Below are 21,740 nucleotides of genomic sequence, written 5' to 3'. Positions count from 1 at the left end.
TTGCTTCAGAACTTCATACTTAAGATTACTGTGTTTTATTGCAGTTTTCAGTGAATTCTCTTACCCTGTGGGCCTGTTGAGTCTCTTATTTACCTAATAGCGTTGGTTATGTTCTGCTTGGTTGATAGCATTGATCCTCGTCATTTGTGCTCACTGGCAATAATATGTAGGAAGCCGCTTAAGTAGATGATCTATTGGCTTTACTTTTGGCCAGAAGCTTTTCTGGCAACTATATGTATTCAGTGGGGAAAAAAAACTATTCCTGTTGATTTCCACAATTCAAAGCAGATTATATCGGCTATGATACGCTTGCTAAAAAAAAAAAATTGTGTCTTTCAGTTCAATAATATGTATATTTTTCTGGGACTGTCTTCTGCACAGGGGCCTAAAGAGGGTTCTTCCTGCCATATTAAGGCCTCAATCACACATTTAGTAGTTGTTCAGGACCGTATATTATGTCTGCAGTTGTCATTTGCAATCCACAAAATGTGCATTTACAATGTGCATTTACTTCTGTATTTATAGGTATGCCCAATACAAAAAATACACAATAAATATCTAGTAAAAAAAACCACCAAAATGCTGGTGCATAAATAGTACAAAACACACTGTATACCAAATACTTGTATTTTGTACTGTTAATGTTTTTAGGTACTAGATATTTATTGTGTATTTTTTGTATTGAGTGTATCTATAATACAGGAGTTGTTTCATTTATTGTATAGGACGGGGATTGAGCTGAGGTCACTACTGATAGCTCTAGTTCGGGAGTTTTTTGTTTTTAGGGCTTTAGAAAAAAAGCGATATTTAACTAACTGCACGTAAAGATGATAAACAGCAAATGCTTACTTGCCTGCGCTCCCCCAGCATGCTCCTGCTTCAGTCTCCTGGTTTAAGGGCACTAATGGCCTGCTCAGCTAATTGGTGCACTGATTGGCTGAGTGGGCAGTCAGTAAGCAGAAAACTGAAGGCTGAAGCAGGAGCGCAACAAGTAAGCATGGGCAGGTTTATTTTTACTGGCAGCTAATTAGTCTGGCTTTTCCGACTTTAGGTGAGAGTAGTCTGGCATTTTTTTTGCCTTCGGGGTTTAGAGATGAACAAAAGAAGTTCCATTAAACTCTGAGAGAGAAACGCCACAGAGAACACCAAACACTCACTAAGGTGTGCTTTGGAAAAACTAAGCTACAGAGCCAAAAAAAGTATGACATTTCATAAAATTCTTTTGGCTTACAGCTAACATCTGACTGCCTCTTTTGTGCTTAAAAAGCAACATATGGCTGTTCTCCCCCAAATTTTTTAGAAAGAGATGAGCAATCAGATTAGAACTGGTGACTGTGGTTATAGATTGGTGTAGAGTTAATATTAATTCCAATGTTTCTTGTTGAAATGCCCAAAGTGGTTATATGGTAACTCTAGTGTTCCCAAGGGGACTTCACTTTCTACAGATATAAAATGTAGAGTTTGTGAGGTTACTGTACTTGTGGATGTCTGCACACTGATTCTACAAATCAATCTCTGATGCGCTCTTTATGTTGGTATGGACAGTTACTTCTCATAGCTTTCTGTAGTTACACACATGGTTTCAGCTCTAGTGATCAGCTGCAGGGTAAAACCTTTTTATCTACAAGTGATGCTGTGGTCTTGAATGAGGAAGTCATGAGCAAGTCTTAAACTTCTGTGGGTTTCATTCAGTAGTCTTTACTAGGGATGGTCCAAACGAACCCGAACTCTCGGCAATGATTCCCGCTGTCTTCCATCTCCGTGGAGAGGGTGGATACAGCGGGAGGACCGCCCGGAAAACAGTTTTCCAGGCGGTCCTCCCGCTGTATCCACCCGCTGCACGGAGCGGCCAGACAGCGGGAATCTGATGCCGAGCGTCCGGGTTCATATGAACCCGAACCTCGGCAGGTTCAGACCATCCTTAGTCTTTACATTTTAATAGCTTTACATTTAGCTAAAAAAACAAAAAAAACCTTTTTCGAACTAGCTCTGGCAAATAAAAACATAAGTGGTCTCTGTAGACAACAAAGCCAAACCATGAGAATTTGTCTTTTGTTTCTTTTTCTTTCAACTATAAGGCGTCTTCACACGTACAGTAGCTCAGAAGATTTTACAGTGCGATTTTCATTCCGCTGAGAGAATGTAGCCCCCATAACCCCCTGCTGCCCAGTTAATACATTACTCGCCCACTCTTTGGCCTGCTTTTCCGGCTCCAGACTGATGTCCTGATCAATCAGTGGCCTGAGAGGGACTCCAGGTAGCTGGAGAAGCAGGCCGGAGCGCGGACAGGTAATGTTAACCAGGCAGCGGTGGGTTAAGGTGGCAGGGGAAAACAGTACAGTATCCGCTGTGATACTGTACGTGTGAAGCCAACCTTAAAGCAAACCAATCACTGAATTTATGGGTAACGCTACTAGCAACAACCGAAAGACGTGCTAAAACGTTCCCTTCCATGTGTTCTGGGCTTTTTTTTTTGTAGTAAATTTAGCTGCTGAAACAAAGTCTTTTATTCCTGAGCACAAGACAGAGGGAACCAAAGACTTAGTTTCAGCAGCTAAATTTACTACAGAAGACACAGAGCATATGGTAAGGCAGTGTTTTTTGGGCACTGCTAGTAGCGTTACCCGGTGATTGGCTCTCTTTAATACAATTTTATCTTAAATCTTAGTGTACTAACACAAAGTTTATTTCTATTTTGGCACAAACAGTATTAACCAAAAATATATGTACTTCTATATACTTAACCAACAATTTATGTACTTCTATATTCTTAACCATATCTTGATAATTGCCCGTACACGTGTATCCATCTTTCCATTGCTAATTGAATGAATATTGTGAGACCATGGATTAAATTTAGGGGCCAACATCCACAGTACATAGAAAAAAGAGAGTTGCACTCGCCCACAGTCTCTTCTAAAAATCTGGTACTTTATTTCAGCATACGGACATAGTGCGGACACAATGGTGAGGGGCCAACATCTTCTCATACGGACAAATTATATTAAATGCTGTAGATATTTGATCTGCAGTATAATTTTTTGGGACCATACCAGCAAGAATGTGGAATGGCCAGTGAGCTAGTTACATCCATATGGTCTTTTTGAATTTGCAGACTGGTTCTGTGTTTGTCTACTATAACATGTGTTTTAAAGCTAGTTACAAGTAATTTTTTGGGAATTATGTTTTACTCATAAATGGGCAATATACTCTTTTCTAATAGAAAGTCTGTGTTCTAAACTCAGGTTGTTTCCACTTGCTGTTTGCTTGATTTAAAGAAGATGATTAAGTGAACATGTCAAATTCTTTTTGAAATATGACAATATGAAAATATCAGATCTGCCTGCCTTGATTATATATATCCTAGGTTGTAAAACAAGCTGTCAGAGCAGCTCTGTTATCTCCCCCACACCAGCCAGTTGCTTTTGCTAGCCTACATCTGCAGTTTTTTTTTTTTTTTAACTACTGTCATACCTTTTCTCCTGTGATTTCCAGATAGAGCAGTGTTTTAAACCATTTTATTAATCATTCAACTAAGTTATTGTAGTCATTGTTTAAAATGTGCTAATCAAATGGTAAAGGGTTTGCCCGAAATGGATAACTCAATTCCCTGTCCTCCAAACCAGTGCACAGGTTGTGTGTAGTATTGTGTTGTCACAAATAAAACTAGGTCTATAATGATGCATTGTGTTAAATTAAGCATTAGAATCAATGGAGCTGCGTCATAGAGGGGCAGGAGTTTCCTCCCACTGGGGGCGGGCTGTGCTTCCAGTTCTTTAGCCCCAGCCTTTGCCCGGGAATAGAACTGCGCCGCACAGAGGAATCGGGCTGCGGTTAAAAAAAGGGCCGCTGCATCGGCTTCCGGTGCCAGCGCAGTTCTATCCATGTGAAAGACTTAAAGCAAATGTACTGCTGGTATATTCGCTTTGAGCTGCATTGCACATGATAGAGCTACCCTTGGCAAAGCTGTAATGAAACGTTTGTTGGGGTGCAGGTGCTCTCTGATGGGTATCATGATTATTTGCTGCGTCTGAGTATATATCTCTGGTCTTATCATAATAAAAGGCTAAAGATAAATTTGTTTTATATGCCGTTTGTACTGTGCGTTGGTGGAATTTTAAATGTCCTGTAGAGTCCTATCTGAGCATTTATTTGCCCGACTATAGGTTTTATGACATCCCAGGTACCACTTTTGCTCAGTGGGATCTGGATCTGCGTACTCTGTAGGGCCACATGCAGATTGACTAAAAACCACATCTGGCCCACAAACAGCTGAGCGAAATGTCAGTCAGTGTCGCCAGTTAAAGAGAGCCATGTTTTCCAACAACAAATCCTCCTGTTTGGTTCAGCTGGTAAACATATGTCATGTACAGTGCCATAAATCCTAGACGTAGGAGTGAAGAACTGGGCACTTTAACCCTTAAATATATCCTCTGTAGATGTAACAATTTCTTCTGATTAAACCAAATGCAGAGTTACCAATAAATGGTTATATTTTAACAAAGTATAACAATTAAAGGTATTTTTTTTTTTTTTTTTTTTTTACTAATCTGCTTTTATGTATATGGTGATGTGGAAACTTTAGTATAATATCACCTTTTCTGTCAGATCATCTAGAAATGCCTTGACATGTGAAGAAAATGCTTTGTTGGAAATTGTAAAATATACATAGTTTTGCTTCCTGCTGAGGTGACAGCTTCATTAACACACTGGCTGCAAAGTAAAGTAGCAGTATCTTACCTATCAATTTATCTAAATGGTTGCTACTTCTGAGACCATGTACATGCAGTAGAAGGTGAGTTGTCTGCTGTAGGTAGCATTATCAAGCTGTGTGCAACGTAGAAGATGGCAGTGTAAACAATAAAATATACATGCTGTCCACATATCTTAGAACCCAGACACGTCTATTATGTGTGGCGGTGAGGAGCATTTTAGGTTTCTATAGCCTGGACACTGCTGCTTTGCTTGAAAGCCTTTGGCGGTTGGATGTAATGTTACATTGTCATTCTGAATCCAGGTAAAACTGCTTCTCACTTGAATGTGTTTTTATGATGCTTGATAATGCAGAGGTGATAGATGTTGAAACTATTCAGAATCGTTCAGTACTCCCCTATGGAGGAGATGTATTTCTGTTCTGATGTAGACAGGTTACCATGTGTGGCCACCCCCATCCTTTTCTTCTTACCAATATGTGTTTAGTAAGACTTTTCAGGGATTTTTTTTTTATATAGAAGTGAAACAACCTCTCAGCCTGTCCTGACAATGTAATGCTTATCGTACCTTGTCTTTTTCTGACATCTTGGTAGCTTAAAGAAACAGAAAGAAAAGGTTGGCGGAAAAAGACCACCTGGTCCATCTAGCCTATGTACATATTATGTCTTTTTTTCATCTCAGGGGAAGTGTGATGCAGTATACTTACGTAATCACTGTTGAACATGGGGAAGGGGGCCATTCACTTAAACACCCATTACAATGTTTTATAACTTTGTAATGTGTGTTATTTAGTAAAAAACAGTTTTGGGGTATAAACCCACTCACCGTATATGCAGCAGATATGCAACAAATACGCAGCAGATTTGTTGGTACAGATTTGATGCTGTGTTCAGTTATTTAGATCTAATCTGCTGCGATTTTGCTGCGAGTTTGCTGCGAGTTTGCTGCGTATCGCAGCAGTAAATACGCTGCATAGACGGTGTGTGGTTTTATACCCTTACACCGCACTACCCCTTTTAAGTATGTACTGTTTTTTTGCTTCAGACAGTCCACCATTTTTATAGCCTCTTTCATCCTATTTTATCTGTATCTTTTTGTGGGGGAGGTCTCCAGAATTGCAAACACAAAATTGCTGATACAATTATTTTAAAGAGCGTTCCTACTCCCCAAGTTTTGACTACTTACCTTGTAAAAGCTAAACCATTTTCCATATTAATGATACCTTCAGGATTATCAATCCTATTGCACACTTTTGTGTTATCTGCAAATGTACACCTTACCTACCAAACATTTTCCCTTACAAACATACACACACATACACACACACACGTGTATATGTATATATAATATTAGAGAGAACTAAAAACTAATTTGAGAGAGCACAGTAGGAGCTGCGCAAATCCAAACAGCAGGAGAACATCCTTAAGTAGATGGCAGCAATACATTTAAAGGGGAATTCCACGTAATAACTAAAAAATGAAATGCTCCCAAACCTAGCTCGTCTTACTCACCAAGTCCCCCTGAGTAATTTGAGACATATCTCATCTTTCTAGCTGCCTCAGATCCTGAGCTAAAAGTTTTTCTAAAAGCCAGTCTATATCCTAGATGTCGCCAGCCAGGAAACTACATTTCCCTGCATGCATTGCACCTCAGAGCCAACTGTGAAGTACCTTCCTCATCTTGTAGTATCTGCCCATCGCTGGCTCAATCTGCTTTTGTTTTAGGCCATGTTCACACTACGGAATCGACATAGAATCTTGCCTTCTATCAGTTATAATGGGAGGGCATGTGCGCCTCCGCTGTCCGAGCCCCTCTGCTCAAAGAATTAACATGTTTGTTTGTACTCATCTCTAGTGATGAAAAATTGGCTTTAATTTCTGTTTATACATTAGTTTATGTAATAATCCATCAGAAATAGGGCAATGCTGCATTTACTGATTAATCCACGTTACTTTATTAAGCCATGTTCACAGAAGACAATACAAACTATGAGAAACTAGGCAACGAACGTTTCACACTTAAAGGGGTACTCTGGCGCTGATTAAAAAAACAAAAAAAACAATTAATCATAAGCAGTTTCTACATTTACCATCCCTCCTGAGTCTGTCTCCGTTTGACTTTCCCTCTGTTTGCAGGTCCCTGAAGCTCCAGTTGGCGGCTTCATTTTTTTCTTTACTTCCTGGTTTGGGCTTTACCATGATGCACTTTGTCTCCTGTTATGCCTAACGGACTCTGTAAAACTGTTAGATAGTTTACATCTTGCTCAGCTAATCAAACCTGAGCAACCTGAGTCATCTAACAGGGCTTAGACCTGCCTACCCCTTGATGATGTCATTGTCACAAAATGGCTGCCACAGAAGAAATTACTTCACTTCCTAGTGGGGGATTGAGGGGGGAAAAGATAGGGAAGGGGGTCAGATAGGTGATTGAAGCATATTACAAAGTTATATAACTTTGTAATGTGTTTCAGCTACTGGGAAAAAGCTTTTCGCTGGAGTACCCCTTTACTCACGCTTCATCAGGGCTTTCTCCTGAGCTTTTATTAAATAGTTTGTTGACAGTTGATGACCACTATCAGGATAAAGGCCCTATTACACCAAACAGCTGCCTTACTTGGCCGAATACATGGCCGATAATCATTTAGTGTAATGGCACATGTTGAAAGACCACAATGTTGGCTGGTCGTGGGCTTGCAACATGTTTAAAGATAATGATTTGTGCAGTGAAATAGGAGTGGCAGCCGCAGACTCTACGGTGGCTCTACGGCTGCTCCCTGCTAGCAATCTTTGCGGGGAATAAGGTCGAAGCAAGTGCTGAGCTGACAGGTCCATGTTCGCTTCCCCTGGATTATCTTGCAGTGTAATACGGCCTTAAGTGGGTCATGAAGGAAAAATGTTTGAACTTGGTCGCACAGTCCCAGAGTAGTAGAAAAGCATTGCTTGACTGACCTGTGCAGTGAATGTTCTTCATGCAGCTGCAGACTGCATTGACCCCTTGTATTTAAGTCTGGCTTGTTAAATGGAAATAGTACAGCAACCTGGGTAGTCTTTTGCTTTTTCACAACTGTCTCTCCTCTGGAATGTAAATATTTGTACCTTCAGTGAGATTACTAGTTTCGAGTGACATTGTATGTTCTATATAGTGACACACTTCCTCTTTCTGTAGCCTTCCTTTGGACAAGGCTCCTCAAGGGAGTTTTACCACCAGTAGTGATTTAATTCACAGTGACTATGACTGATTGACCTTGGAAACTCACCAATGCATATAATCAGCAATGCATTTCACAACTCAATAGCTCCTTTGAGCCTGCCTTGTTGCCTTTTTCCTAGATGGTCAGAGCAAGCCCATGGGAAAATAAGTGAAAGGACAAATTAAGAATGTTCCTTAAAGTAGTGTGTATGAATTCTCTTTATGGTAGCCTGGTTGTTTGAGACTGGCAAGTAGTTATTCTCCTCTAAACTGTTAGATATTATTACTCATCCAGGTCTATCCTCTTCCACTTGTATACTTTTTCTAGCCCTAAAAAGTTGATTTTCTTTCATATGCAAAAATGGTACCTTTCATTAATGCATTTGTGCTTTCACTGAGTAGCAAGACACTCTGAAATATAAAGATTATAGGGGATATTTATTATCTGGCTAAAATGATATTTTATGGTGCAGTTGGGCCCGATATGCGGAAATATATTCGCAAATGCTGGTTTTGCAAATATTTTATTTGCATCTGGACCCTCTGTGCCACTTGTGCCAGAAGGTCAGGGAGGGGGCAGAACAGAGCTTGCAGCTTCACACAGAGTAGGAACAACCACATTTTTCCCTCAGTGAAACCTATGCCACCTCTAAGCTGGCGTAGGCTTTACTTTGTGCACATAAAGAGACTTTGGTGTGCACAGGATTTATGTAGAGGCATTGCACCTCTACACCTCTGCGCTGCGGGGACATTGTTAAGCCCGGCGCAAAAAATGCCACGTTATGTCTCCCATTGTGTTACAGGTGTACCCAAGCCCCTGGTGTGCCTCAGGTTAAACTGACTCCTCACTCTCCTTCCTAGCTCTCGCTATGCTTCAAAGCAGTTTGGAATCTGAATTGCAGCCAACAGATTAACTTTAAGGCTATGTTCACACTGTTCTTTTTTTGGTGTTTGACGACAGTCTTTAAGTACAGCCGTCATTTTGAGGCTAAGTAACTGCTTTTACGTTATAATGACAGCCGTTGTTTGTATAATCATAGCCATCATTATAACGTTATGGCTGTTTAGCCTCAAAATGATGGCCGTCTTAAAAGATCTTCGTCAAATGGCCACAAAAGGACAGTGTGAACATAGCCTAAATGTGCCCATGCACTCAGGGAGCAAACAGGAATTTAAAACTACCTGCTCATTTTTTACTCCAAAATAAGGATACTTAGGGGGAGGGTATAATTGCTTACATTTCACGTAATCTTTAAGGCCATGTTTACACATTGGCTGTATGGGATCACAGAACGGACGGAGTTACAAAAGCTCATCCCGTCCAGCCCTGCAGTAACGGGCAGATGATTTTCATTTCTGCTGAATTCGGATGCGGGCGTATCAGTGTGCCGCAAGGTCCATTGTGTGAACTGACAGATTCTCTGCGGCCACTATTGAATGACTAGCGGATGCAGAAAACTGACATGTATATGCTCCGGCCAGGATTCCATTCATTCAAATGCAACATATTGCAAATTGCAACAAAGGCCATGATTTATGTAAACTTAATTGTGTGAACATGGCCTAAGCGAGTATTCGGATTTGCTTAATACAAGTTACGTTGTGATAAGTCTCAGAACATCAAAGTGTATTGGTAGACCTGTATTTAGAAAACTGAAATAGACCTTTGAGAATCATGTGAATTTTTTTTAAAAAATTGTTTAACTTTAAATACCATTCTGATTAGCATTTCTGTAAACATTTCTACCGTACCTTGTATGTATTTCGTCTGTGCTTAACTGCCTATAGGGAGGAGGAATAGACCAGAAATGGACAGTTGTGTCCAGAGGCTTTGTAAAATAAGAGGATGCTCTAAGTATTAAATGTAAAAATGTTTTAATCACGTTTTACTCTTGCTGAAGTGCCCTTGGGCACATTTCTCATAATGCATTTTTCACTTTGCCTCCTACCCTTTGGCACTTTCTGTACTTGAGCTGCCCTTTTTAGAAGATGAGTACTTCTGTTAGAAATATCTTCTTGTTTTAATATTTACTGAAGTGCTGGAAATGTTTTGTTCTCAGTTAGGTAAGGTTGAACTGGCTGACCTTCTTCATAAATTTTTGTTGCTCTTTCCTTGTCCCTTTGCTCCCAGTTTAACCTCAGTGCTCTTAACGTTTTATGTAAATTTTTTTTTTATACTCATGAAAAAGTTGTGTCAGGGGTATGTATGCCTATGCCATTCATGGGCACCCATCATACTTTAGGCATTCGTATTGAAGAACCAATAATGTATGTTTTTATGCTTTTAAATGGTTAAACAATAGAATAGTAAACATTGAATGACAATCACGCTCATTCTTGAGCAATGTTATTGACTAACAACAGTGTTCTGCTCAATTATGATAGTTTTTCATTTTCTAGTATATTTTTCTATCTACAACAGAACAATCTGACTGATGAACTGGCCAGTCCATCAGCTGTGTCGTGACGTGGTAACCCCAGAGATCCGGAAAGGGTTGGCGGTTTTATCGGTGGGCTTTAAATTGCCTTCAAATATATGTCTTACAGTACAAACATGGACCAATGTAAAATGGAGTTTGACATTGTGGGACAGTGTGTTACCTTTCATTGTAACCCATCCTTTGATGGGATGACTGCTGTGAAGTGATTTCTACAAAACAGAGCAGACTTTGTGAGACTCAGTGGCAAGGGAGAAGGCACAATTTCAAGATCTTATTTTAATAGTCAATGACATGGACAATTCTGGAAAATAAAAACTCCAGAATGTATAAATGATCAACATAAAAACTTTATTCAAACCATTGCTCTTCTGATCACACATTCCCTTTTTAAACACATCCTGGTGTAGCTGGTAAAACACTTTAAACATGCATAGCTTAATGTTTTTATAAAGCAGCATGGTCTGCATAGCATGGTCTACAGCCTGTACTTTGACCCAGGAAGTCTTCCTCACCTTTAAAATCATAACAGATCCACTTCAGGCGGAGTGCTGCATTTATGTGCCCACATCTGCCCGGCTCATTCCTTCCTGCAGTCTCTTGTCAGCCTTTGTGTTTCCCATCCTCTGCATTCCTGCTTTAATGTGCCTGCACTTACACTCAGCTATACACACTGCTGCTATAATCTGCCTGCAATTACACTCAGCTAGCTATACACACTGCTGCTGTAATCTGCCTGCACTTACACTCAGCTAGCTATACACACTGCTGCTATAATCCGCCCTCACTTACACTTAGCTATTCAAATTGCTGTATAGGAAATGTTCTGTCACTGTCCTCCTGCACAGCTTTATGGTTCTCACTTCCTGATTGGTCCATGCTGAACACACCCCCTTTCCCAATTGCTGCCATGTGACTACACAGATCTCTGACAGCAGCCCTGCTTTTCTATTTTAGCCTGTTGTACTACACTACTGCATGTTGGGGATCTTCAGTCCTATCCTGTATCTACAAACTGCTGCTGTTTTTTCATTCTTATGCACTTTCACATTCCAAATGGCTGAAACTGTTATATGGCTGTTAGGTCAAGGAGACCTATAGTACCTTGCATATATTTGTGCTTGGATAAATGCTTTTTTTTATAGTAGAGTCAAAGAGGGTTTTCTGAGCTCCTGAAGTACAGCAGGCTGTAACCACCTCCTTACCCCTCCCATACCTGACCCTGCTTGAAACCCAGCTTTCAGGTGTCAGTCAATGCAGGAAACATCAAACAGTGACAGCAGTTTGGAGCCTGAATTAGGGCTAACTGATTCCCTTTATAAGGTTATCTGGCATTTAGATTTTTTTTTTTACACAATGCTGCCCTCTTAAGCATAAACATGGTTACCTCTCCACACTCCATGGTGTCCTGCTGCAGCATATCTGGTGCCCCCCACTGACTACAGCCACCACCACATCTGAGACTGAGTGTACAATTACACAAAGAGATAAGCGGACAAGTTGGCTGATTACCGGAACCAAAATACTAATGCTGATAGTGACAGTCTGATAGCCGACGCCCCGTGTAATAGGAGTGGCGACAGCAGACTGCCTGTATCTCCTCTGTGCAGACAGGTCGGTGCTCGCTTGCTTTCTGGAACCTGTAGTACTGTGTACAACTGGTCAAGCAGGAAGTGCAGAAACACAAAACAGAACAAACCCCCCACAAAACAGATGGATTTTTGGTAGTTTCAAAAATGAAATAGATAGGTAGGTAATGCTTTATGCTTCTGCAGAAGTTTCATTTTTTTTCACCTCTACCTGGAGTTCCCCTTTAAGGCTGGGTTCACACTACGTATATTTCAGTCAGTATTGTGGTCCTCATATTGCAACCAAAACCAGGAGTGGATTAAAAACACAGAAAGGATCTGTTCACACAATGGTGAAATTGAGTGGATGGCCGCCATATAACAGTAAATAACCGCCATTATTTCAATATAACAGCCGTTGTTTTAAAATAACAGCAAATATTTGACATTAAATGGCGGCCATCCACTCAATTTCAACATTGTGTGAACAGAGCCTTTCTGTGTTTTCAATCCACTCCTGGTTTTGGTTGCAATATGAGGACCACAATACTGACTGAAATATACGTAGCGTGAACCCAGCCTAAGTCTGTAAATTCTGCATTTTGAAGGAGGTCTCTGTTCATCTGTTGACATGACTGATAGGAATATAGCGATACTAAAGCAGATAAATGTTAAATAAAGTGGTATCTAACGTGTATGACTGATTTGTGTCTCTCATTGGACACTTCTATGAACAGATATGGATTAGACATTTATATTTTAACTGCCCAGTCCTTTTTGGCTTTTGAGATGGATAGACCACAGTCTGGCTGTTACTCCCTCATCACGTCCTCTATTAAAAATACATACACACTCTGCTAAGCAGAGTGTGTATGGCAACTATAAAACCTACAACACTCATGTAGATGTCAATGGGTGGTTTTATATGTACTGTCATGTTCATAGAACATATGGGGAAGAGATGGTAGGCTCTTTGGATTAATGGTGTTAAACCAGGTTAATTGCCTTTTTTTATGTGTTTTGGTTTGACTACACATTTCCTGCATAAAATGTGTGAGTTTCCAGAAAATGGCGAAATAGAAAATTAAATGCTATATTTGGCGTAGGCAAAAGTTTGGGCACCTTTTTTTTTTAGGTATGTTCACACAAGGTTGCCTGTTTTGGCAGAAAATCCTCAACACCATTACTCTACTGAAAAAAGTTTGTAGATTTTTGCTGTGGTTGTATATTGATTGTAAAGCAGCAATGAGACATCTGCTAACTCTGTTCATAGCTGCGGGTCTGTGGCTATGGTCAGAATGTGGTCCCATTTAATTTTTTCCCCCTACCTTGAATTCAGAGGTCTGTGCCTTTTGAAGTTTGTTTATGCAACACGGATGTTATGTCAGCTCAACACTAGTCCTAAACTCTCTAACCTTTGCCCTGCCCTCTGTTCTTGATTGATTCTAGCAGTCTCTGATATCATAAACGTTTTGTCTCCTAGGGATAGTAATGTTTTTCTTGTTTAAATACCACTAATTTTGCAGCGCTTTATATCATTTAAGCAGGTTTCTTTTCCCATTAGGGCTCACAATCTAAATTCACCAATCTGTTTTGGAAGAGGGAGTGAAGACCAACACTCTTTAAAAATGTTGTACATAGTGGAATGTGAACCCAGCGCTGCAAGGCAACAGTGATAACCACTCAGTCACCGTGCTGCCTCAAATAGCTAGGTATAGCGGTTAAAGGGGGTTTCCAGGTTCAGTTCATTGAAGTGAATGGAGCCTTATTACAATACCACACACAACCTGAGGACATGGGTTGTGCTGCCTTTTCGAAATCTGGGTAACCTATGTAGGGAGAGGTTTATAGCTAAAAGTCCAAGTGTTGAGCAGAGAGGCTGAATTGTTTGGTTCTACACTGTATTCAGCCTCTGCAGCCGTGTGAAGTCAAATGGTGAGTGTTCAGGTTCGGAGAACATACCCGAGCAGTTCAGTCTCTCCGCTCAGCACTATCCAAGACACTTCTATGGTTCACCACTTGACTACTTAGGCCTCATTGAAATGTCAGTATATTTTTGCAGACCGCATTTTAATGTCCGCAATCTGAAAAACTTCATCTGTACTGGACCCGCAGTATCATCCGCATTGTCGGTCTTACCGATCCATAAAAGTGGAAAAGGAGGAATGGTAAAAATGGTAAAAATTATGGCACTACCTAGAATTGTGCAAGCATATTTTTTTTGCACAGATAAGGTCTTCAAAAAACACAGATCCCTTAGACTTCTATTAGTGTGTCTCTGCCGCAATTGTGAACTTCCCAGGTAACTCTAGAGCTTCATCCATCTTATCCAGGCAGCGTGATTCAAATGCCTAGCAATAGTTTGTGCAAACCCAAATATACTGTAGAGTCACTGTAGTATTTTCCTTTTTTTGCAGAAATCAATAGTCCAGGCGATTTTAAGAAACTTTGTAATTGGGTTTGTTAGGCAAATATGGCATTATCTGCATTCAAAAAGCCTTTTTCCAGGTCCCCCCCTCCTCTTTTCCATCGACTGCAAAAATCAGGAAATTGTGACTTGTTGCATCAGACACAACCCTGTCTTTTCTATAGAGAGGGGAGGAGGAAGGAGTGAGAATAGTCGGCAGCAGAGAACAAAGGATTACACAGCCAGGAGCTCCATTAAAGCTGTATTCAGAGGTCAGAGAGGTCAGTGCTGACTGTCAGAGAGGATAGCCGGTGATGTAGCTGTAAAATAGTAAAAATAAAGACGGAGGTGGGGGGGAGCTTCAAACTCCTTTTTTTTTTTGATAAAAATGCATTTTTCAGCTAATAAACCCAATTACAAAGTTTCTTAAAATCGCCTGTACTATTGATTTCTGCAAAAAATAAAAAATAAAATAAACGACAGTGACACTTTAAAGTATAATGGTAGGTAAAAATTATTTTTTTGTTAATCATATGTGGTTTTAATTAGGGATGAGCGAATTTATAGTGCTACTGAAGCACTTTGCTAGGCTCTGACATTGTCTTGTCAGCCGGCTGGCTTTGAACTATGTGCCACTCCACTCGGAGTGCCTGAAAAAACTGGATCCAATCCTGGGGAACTTCTCTGTTTCCCAGGACTGGATCTAGCTTTCCAGCAAGCTGACAAGCCGATGGCCGAGCCTATATAAGCTCTTTGCTAGTACTGTAAATTTGCTCATTCCTAGTTTTTAGATTAACCCTTCAAAGTGGTGAGAAGGTAATTTTAGTGCTGTTGTGCCCCTGAGAGTCTCTGCAATAGTGCCCATTAGGGATGGTCCGAACAGAGTTCGGTTCGGGTTCGTACGAACCCTCGGTAAGGATTCCCGCTGTCTGCCGACTCGTGGAGCGGGCGGATCCTGCAGGAGGACCGCCTGGAAAACTTGGATACAGCCATAGCCATAGGCGTTCCTCCTGCTGTATCCGCCCGCTCCACGGAGCGGGCAGACAGCGGGAATCTGCTGCCGAGCATTCGGGTTCATACGAACCCGAACCTCGGCAGGTTCGGACCATCCCTAGTGCCCATCAATATTTCATTCACTTCATCTCAAGGTTTAGAGCAAGAGTTGAGCTGTCTGTTAGTATGCAGTTACTTCCTCCCTCTTCTAGCCAATCACAGCACAGTAAATCATATACTATATTGTTGGTGAAAGTTCACTGACAAGGCTTTTACTCTGCTGGGTTGATGTACACAGTACATTACTTTAGATGACCTGTGAGGAGAAGGGTTACTGATGCATTGGCTTTGAAAGGTCCTTTGAGCAGAAAGTGAATAGCAGCAGAAGGGACTTGTAGCGTCTAAGTCTTAGGAACAGTATTTCTGGGGTAAGCAGTATTTTTTTTTTCTTGGAAATAAAGTATTTACACTTTACAAATCACATTTATTATGAAATAAAGGGATGTGAAACCTGAATGGCTTGATGGATTAATGTACGTATATATAGATGTAGTCAGGGTTAACAAGATTCCTGATGCAACAATTTTGTCAGTGGGTATGTTAAAGGGGTTATGCAGTGCTACAAAAACATGAATACTTTTGCACCACTCTTGTCTCCAGATTGGGTGGGGTTTGAAACTCTGTTCCTTTGAAGTAAATGGAGCTGAATTGCAAACCACACCTGACCTGGAGACACCAGTGGGGGAAAGCAGCCATGTTTTTGTAGTGCTGGATAACCCCTTTAAGTCAATTTAGAAATCAAGTTAAATTCATGATTGTGATCAAGTTAACACATTTTCCTTATTTCCTTACTGAGTCCTCACTGTAGTCTGACACTTCGTTGTAGAGATGACTTCACTACACAGTCATCTCATAATCACAGGCAGGATATCAAGATAACATTATAATACAGTCGGGGACAGGGTCCACCACTGACTAGATGTAATAGACTCTGCTTACCTCCGACCCCATCTTTAGACATTGAAGTCGATGAGTCATCTCTAGACTACTGTTTTGATATGTCAATGTTCAAGCTTTACAAAAAAAAAAAAAAACGTGCTAACAGACCATTAACTGCTGTTAACCAAGCAGAGCAACAGATAAGAAAAAAAAAATGTTTCTGGTTATGAATGTCCTCCTTGTCCACAACATGGTTATATATATGTTCAGTAGTAACTTATATAAACATTTGTAGCCATGAAGGGTATTTAGTGTGTGCAGGGCCATTTCAATGCAATCGGCCCCATACACATTAGTGTTCCCTGGAGCCGGAGGTAATGACTGGCAGCCGCCCACAATTCTGTGCAGAGTTGATGCGGAATTCTGTGGCAATTTCACACCAACTTAAGAAGAGGGAATTCTTCTCAGGAAAATTTCCTTTCTAATTCCTCACCTATTGCTTAGTGTGAATATACCCTTAGTATTCTTTACTGCTGTATCAAAGAAACCTCTGTTAACATGGGGATAACTTACAGGCTCTTTGCAGATATCAAATTTGGTCTTAGAGGTTAACTTCTGCCGTTCTGTAGTATTGAACACTGCTACTGTCTGGGTTGTTTTAACAATTTATATGTGTATTGTGTTAAAGGGTTAGTCCCAACACCTTTTTTTTTTTTTTTTTTTGCATAGAAAATAAGAAACACCTCATACTTGCCTAAAAGGGTTTGTGTTTTGGGGTGTACCATGTGACTTCTCTGGTTCACCCGCTAAACTCTTTGGTCACTATTTCTGATTAAATGGGCTGTCACTGCTGAGGTGAGTCAAACACTCAGCCCCAGCAAAATATATTTTAAAAAAAGACTGCAATTTTCCAATAAAGAGTTGGGGATTGCACAATTCCAAGTAGTGACAGCTAGGATGGCAAATGTCCTTTTTCCTTCCTGTGCCCTGCTCTATTTTTTTTCCTTGTATTTAATACAGTAAAGAATAGATATATTTCTAAGTCTCCTTAGTGTCCTTAAGGAGAAGTCCGGCAAACATTTTCATTAAAGTATTGTATTGCCCCCCAAGTGTTGTACAAATCCCTAATATACACTTATTACGGGAAATGCACATAAAGTGCTTTTTTCCCTACACTTACTCCTGCATCAAGGCTTCACTTCCTGGATAACATGGTGAGGCCATGATCCGACTCCCAGAGCTGTGCGGGCTGTGGCTGCTGGAGAGGATGATGGCAGGGGGACACAAGATACTGGAGGGACACCGAGCATCCCTCTGCCATCATCCTCTCCAGCAGCCACAGCCCGCACAGCTTTGGGAGTCGGGTCGTGACATCACCATTTTAAGTGCAGGAAAAAAAGCACTTTATAAGCATTTCCCGTAATAAGTGTATATTGGTGATTTGTATAACTTTTGGGGGGCAATACAATACTTGAATAAAATGTTCGCCAGACTTCTCCTTTAAAGTGGAAGTGACATTGCTTCACTTTTTGTACTGGTTGCGTGATCACTATTCACTGGTATTTGAGTCTTCAGGAAGGCTACAGAAGCAGCCTGCCAAAACATCTTGTGGATCTCCTGAATACATTCAGTCCGGGCAGTGGTCATGTGTGTTTAGCTCCTACTTTGGAATATTGCCTTTAAATGTTCTGCTTGGGGATTAGACTTCATTTTTATTTAAATAGTTTTAAACGGGTTATCCAGCATTAGAAAAACATGGCCAGTTTTTCCAGAAACACAACCACTCTTTTCTCCAGTTTGGGTGCAGGTTTTGCAACCTTGTTCCATTGAAGTGAATGGAGCTTAATTACAAACCACACCTAAACTGGAGACAAGAGTGGTGCTGTCTCTAGAAGAAAGTGGCCGCGTTTCTCTAATGCTGAATAACCTCTTTAATCTTAAAATGTATCATTATTTCTTCAAGGCTGGAAGAAAGCACAATGCCACTTTTTTTTAAGCTGCTTTATAGTAGGATTCTCTTTGCTGTCCATAGCACCCAGTCAGAGCTCTGCTTTTATTTTACTAGACCAAGGTGAGAAATGAAAAATAAGCTGTGATTGGTTGCTATGACAGTTTGAGAAATCTCCCCATATTTCTTTAAATCTTAAAGCTGTCCTTTCTTACCATAGCTCTCCAAGTCAGCTTTACAGTAAGCACAATAGCTTGGGAGGAATTGTCTAGCATTATCTTCTGTTTGAAAGCTGTCATTTTCCTTCTTCTGGCATGATGAGTGTACAATGTCATTGAGAGAGAACACGATTAAGTAAAAGACTCAGCCTGTGATATTCCAGTAACCTTTATACTTTGTGTAAAAGAATTCCCTGCTAGAATATTCTGCATCATGCTGCTTGTTGGTTTTTACACATTAGAATTTTTTTTAGACCAGGTTTTCACCAGTGACTGGTTAAAGGGGTTATCCAGCGCTACAAAAACATGGCCACTTTTCCCCCTACTGTTGTCTCCAGTTCAGGTGCAGTCTGCAATTAAGCTCCATTTACTTCAATGGAACTGAGTTTTAAAACCCCACCCAAACTGGAGACAACAGTAGGGGGAAAGTGGCCATGTTTTTGTAGCGCTGGATAACCCCTTTAAGTTCTGATTTATTTATTGTGTTTATTGTGTGATCGGGACACACTGGGCTGCACATTGGCTTCTGACATGATTTCATGGGGATTTTGTCTGCAAGATAAAAATTCTGTTCTTGCTTTGTGTTTAACATTTCAAATATATCAATCACTTTGTAATCACAGAAAACTGGGTGCAAATAAAGAAAATCCGTATTCATCGTTGGCTTTAATTTTGAATGGTGGCTCAAACTGTAACTGTTTATTTTTATTTCATAGTTTAAAATAGAGGAGGTGATACTCTGCCATCTTTAAACTTCCTAATATTTTTTATGCATAGGAAAATAGTCCAATAAATTACACACAGAGCAAAACTGGCGGAATTCTCCACCGCGGAATCCTGACAGCCTCCTTGTCATAATGGAAGTCTTTGGGAGGCTCGCGCGTCTCCTCACTCCACGCTGAAGAATGAACATGTTCATTCTTCATCGTGGAGAGAGGTGGTGCGCGAGCCTCCCATAGGCTGTCATTATGACAGGGAGGATGCCAGAATTCCACCAGTTTTGCTCCGTGTGAACGGAACCGTATTTAGGACATGTATTTATTTGTAAAACATATTTTTTTTTTTTGTAGGTAAATGTGAATGTGGATTACATCCGATCAGCTAGCGCAGCCACAGAAACTACTCCAGCATTTCCTGAACGTACTTGTGCAACGGTCACTATTGGTGGAATGTAAGTTACATATGCTGCAATATTTTTGGGGTAAATTCCTTTCTATAATGGCCTTAGGAAAGCTGTATGTTTTATTGCTGAGAATACTTGAAACTCTGCTCCCCTCTAAACCTAAGTCTAAACCCCTCTAAGTACATAAACATTTTGTTCTAAGCCATTTTCATCTACAGATTACCAATTTCCTTGAAAGTAATTTTGCGGACATGCAGCGTTTTCTGTTACGTTATCCACATACCCACTATGACTAAAGCTGATTCACATTTTTTAGCATGGCATAGATGCCAATATTCCTCTGCAGTATCTGCATTCTGAGCAGGTTGTTTTTGCTTGTCTTTATTGTGTGACAAGTCTCCAGGGTAAGGTTTTATTGCATGTGTTCCTGGAAGTAGTTGGGTAATTTGTCATAGGTGCTTCTCCATAGCAGCTAGTCTTGGAAAGATCCCAGAGTGCTCTTGGCCATAGCGTTTGTCCCACAGAAAGCCCTTTATGAGACAATGGAGCATTATCCCAGGAGCTGCTAAGCGAACTGGAACCTGGAAATTGCCCTTATCTGCCAGTTGCACACAAATTGAGACATGTGCTTACAGAGTCAGTTCTTCAGAAGGATTAGCTCAGGCTGGCTTTTGTAACCCTTTCTGCTTCCAACTGATACAGCAAAATATTAAAAACTATAGTCATTCGTTTTTGAGGTGCTGGAAATAAATGGTAAAGACCAAGCAAGTGTAAGGACCCTATTCCATGGGGCGATTATCGTTCGCATAATCGTTAACGATAAACGATCCAAACGACTGCTATTGCGAAAGACCTGAAATCATTCACCCATTTACATGGAACGATAATCGTTACTTATTATCGTTATTGCTGTCGTCTTGTCGTCGCTATTGCGTTCGTCACTACTGCGAACGGCTGAACGACGTCTTATTCAGCAATTTGCAAATGAGCAACAATAAAAATAGGTCCAGGTCTTCTTAAACGATCAACTATTTCTCGTTCAGTCGTTAATCTAAGCGAACGGTTATCGCTTAGATTCGAACGATTAAACAATAAACGGAACGATAATAGTCCCGTAGAATAGGGCCCTTAGGGATTTTTTTCCCATCTCTACACTTTACATTTTAAAGATAGTCAGATTCCACTCTTGTGGCAGTTATCGCCCTATATGTTCATTAAATGTGGATATTAAAATTTGGGCAAAACATTTAGCGAACTGTATTGCCACCTTGTTGCGTAAACTTGTGCATGAGGAACTGGTGGGATTCATGAGGGCAAAAGAGGGTATAGATAATACTCACAGACTTATTAATATTATACACATGCTAAATCCAATAAAATTCAACTCCTACTACTAGGAACAGACACAAAAAAAGCATTTGATAGTTGATTGGAACTAACTAGAAAAATTTGGCTTCCCTCTTCTTTTTATTTCTGCTATTTTTACTTTATACTCAAATCTTTTGACAAGAGTTCTGGTTAATGGTCGCCTGTCCCCCCCTTTAATAAAAATGGTACGAGACAAGGCTGTCCATTGTCTCGTATTCGGTTTGTTTTAGTTATGTAAATTTTGCTGCAATATATCAGGGACCACCCTTGGATCTCTGGGATCTCATCGGGGAAAGACCTTCACTGCTCCTTTTGCAGACAGTCTCTCTTGGTTTTTGTAACAGACCCTAAAACATATTTTCCTCCTCTTCCTCCAACTTTAAAATCAACCACAATAAATCGGAAGCCATCAATACCTCGGTGAATGTCACACACTCACATACAGAAGTGGCAGAAGAAGTATATTATGTTTTTGAGAGTTCATATTCCTAAACATCTAAAAGACTTGTACCCAATCAACTCCCCCCCCCCCCCCCCCCCCCCGTTAGCCCTTCAGATTAAAAACAAACTTTGATGCCTTTTCTTTCCTGGTTATGGAGGAAAAACGTACTCAAGTCATATATATACTCCCTTATAGTTGTTATATCTGATGCTAATGATCCCTAGTCTTCCTTACAATTTTCTGAGGAACATGAAGTCCGAGTTAAATCAATTCCTTTGGAACCAGCAGATACACAGAATTGATTTTTCCGCTCTACAGGAAAAAATTTGATAGTGTCATTGGCTTACCAGATCCAATAAAATACTTCCTGGTCAACACGACCAACCCTTCTTTG

General features: G+C 40.4%; 1 protein-coding gene across 2 annotated transcripts in view; it reads left to right on the top strand.

Annotated features, from left to right (window-relative positions):
• The window catches only part of SND1 (staphylococcal nuclease and tudor domain containing 1), a 502,890-nt gene that overhangs the window by 110,909 nt on the left and 370,241 nt on the right, over window positions 1-21,740 (top strand). For both annotated transcript variants that reach the window (XM_069979511.1, XM_069979502.1), the window contains exon 12: window positions 19,484-19,584. In XM_069979511.1, the coding sequence (XP_069835612.1) occupies window positions 19,484-19,584 (101 nt within the window). The remainder of the gene's footprint in view (window positions 1-19,483; window positions 19,585-21,740) is intronic.

The sequence above is a fragment of the Dendropsophus ebraccatus genome, chromosome 1 (assembly GCF_027789765.1).
Source record: "Dendropsophus ebraccatus isolate aDenEbr1 chromosome 1, aDenEbr1.pat, whole genome shotgun sequence".
Classification (NCBI taxonomy): domain Eukaryota; kingdom Metazoa; phylum Chordata; class Amphibia; order Anura; family Hylidae; genus Dendropsophus; species Dendropsophus ebraccatus.
The sequence above is the reverse complement of the archived record's forward strand: the minus strand, read 5'-3'. Positions and strand labels throughout refer to the sequence as shown.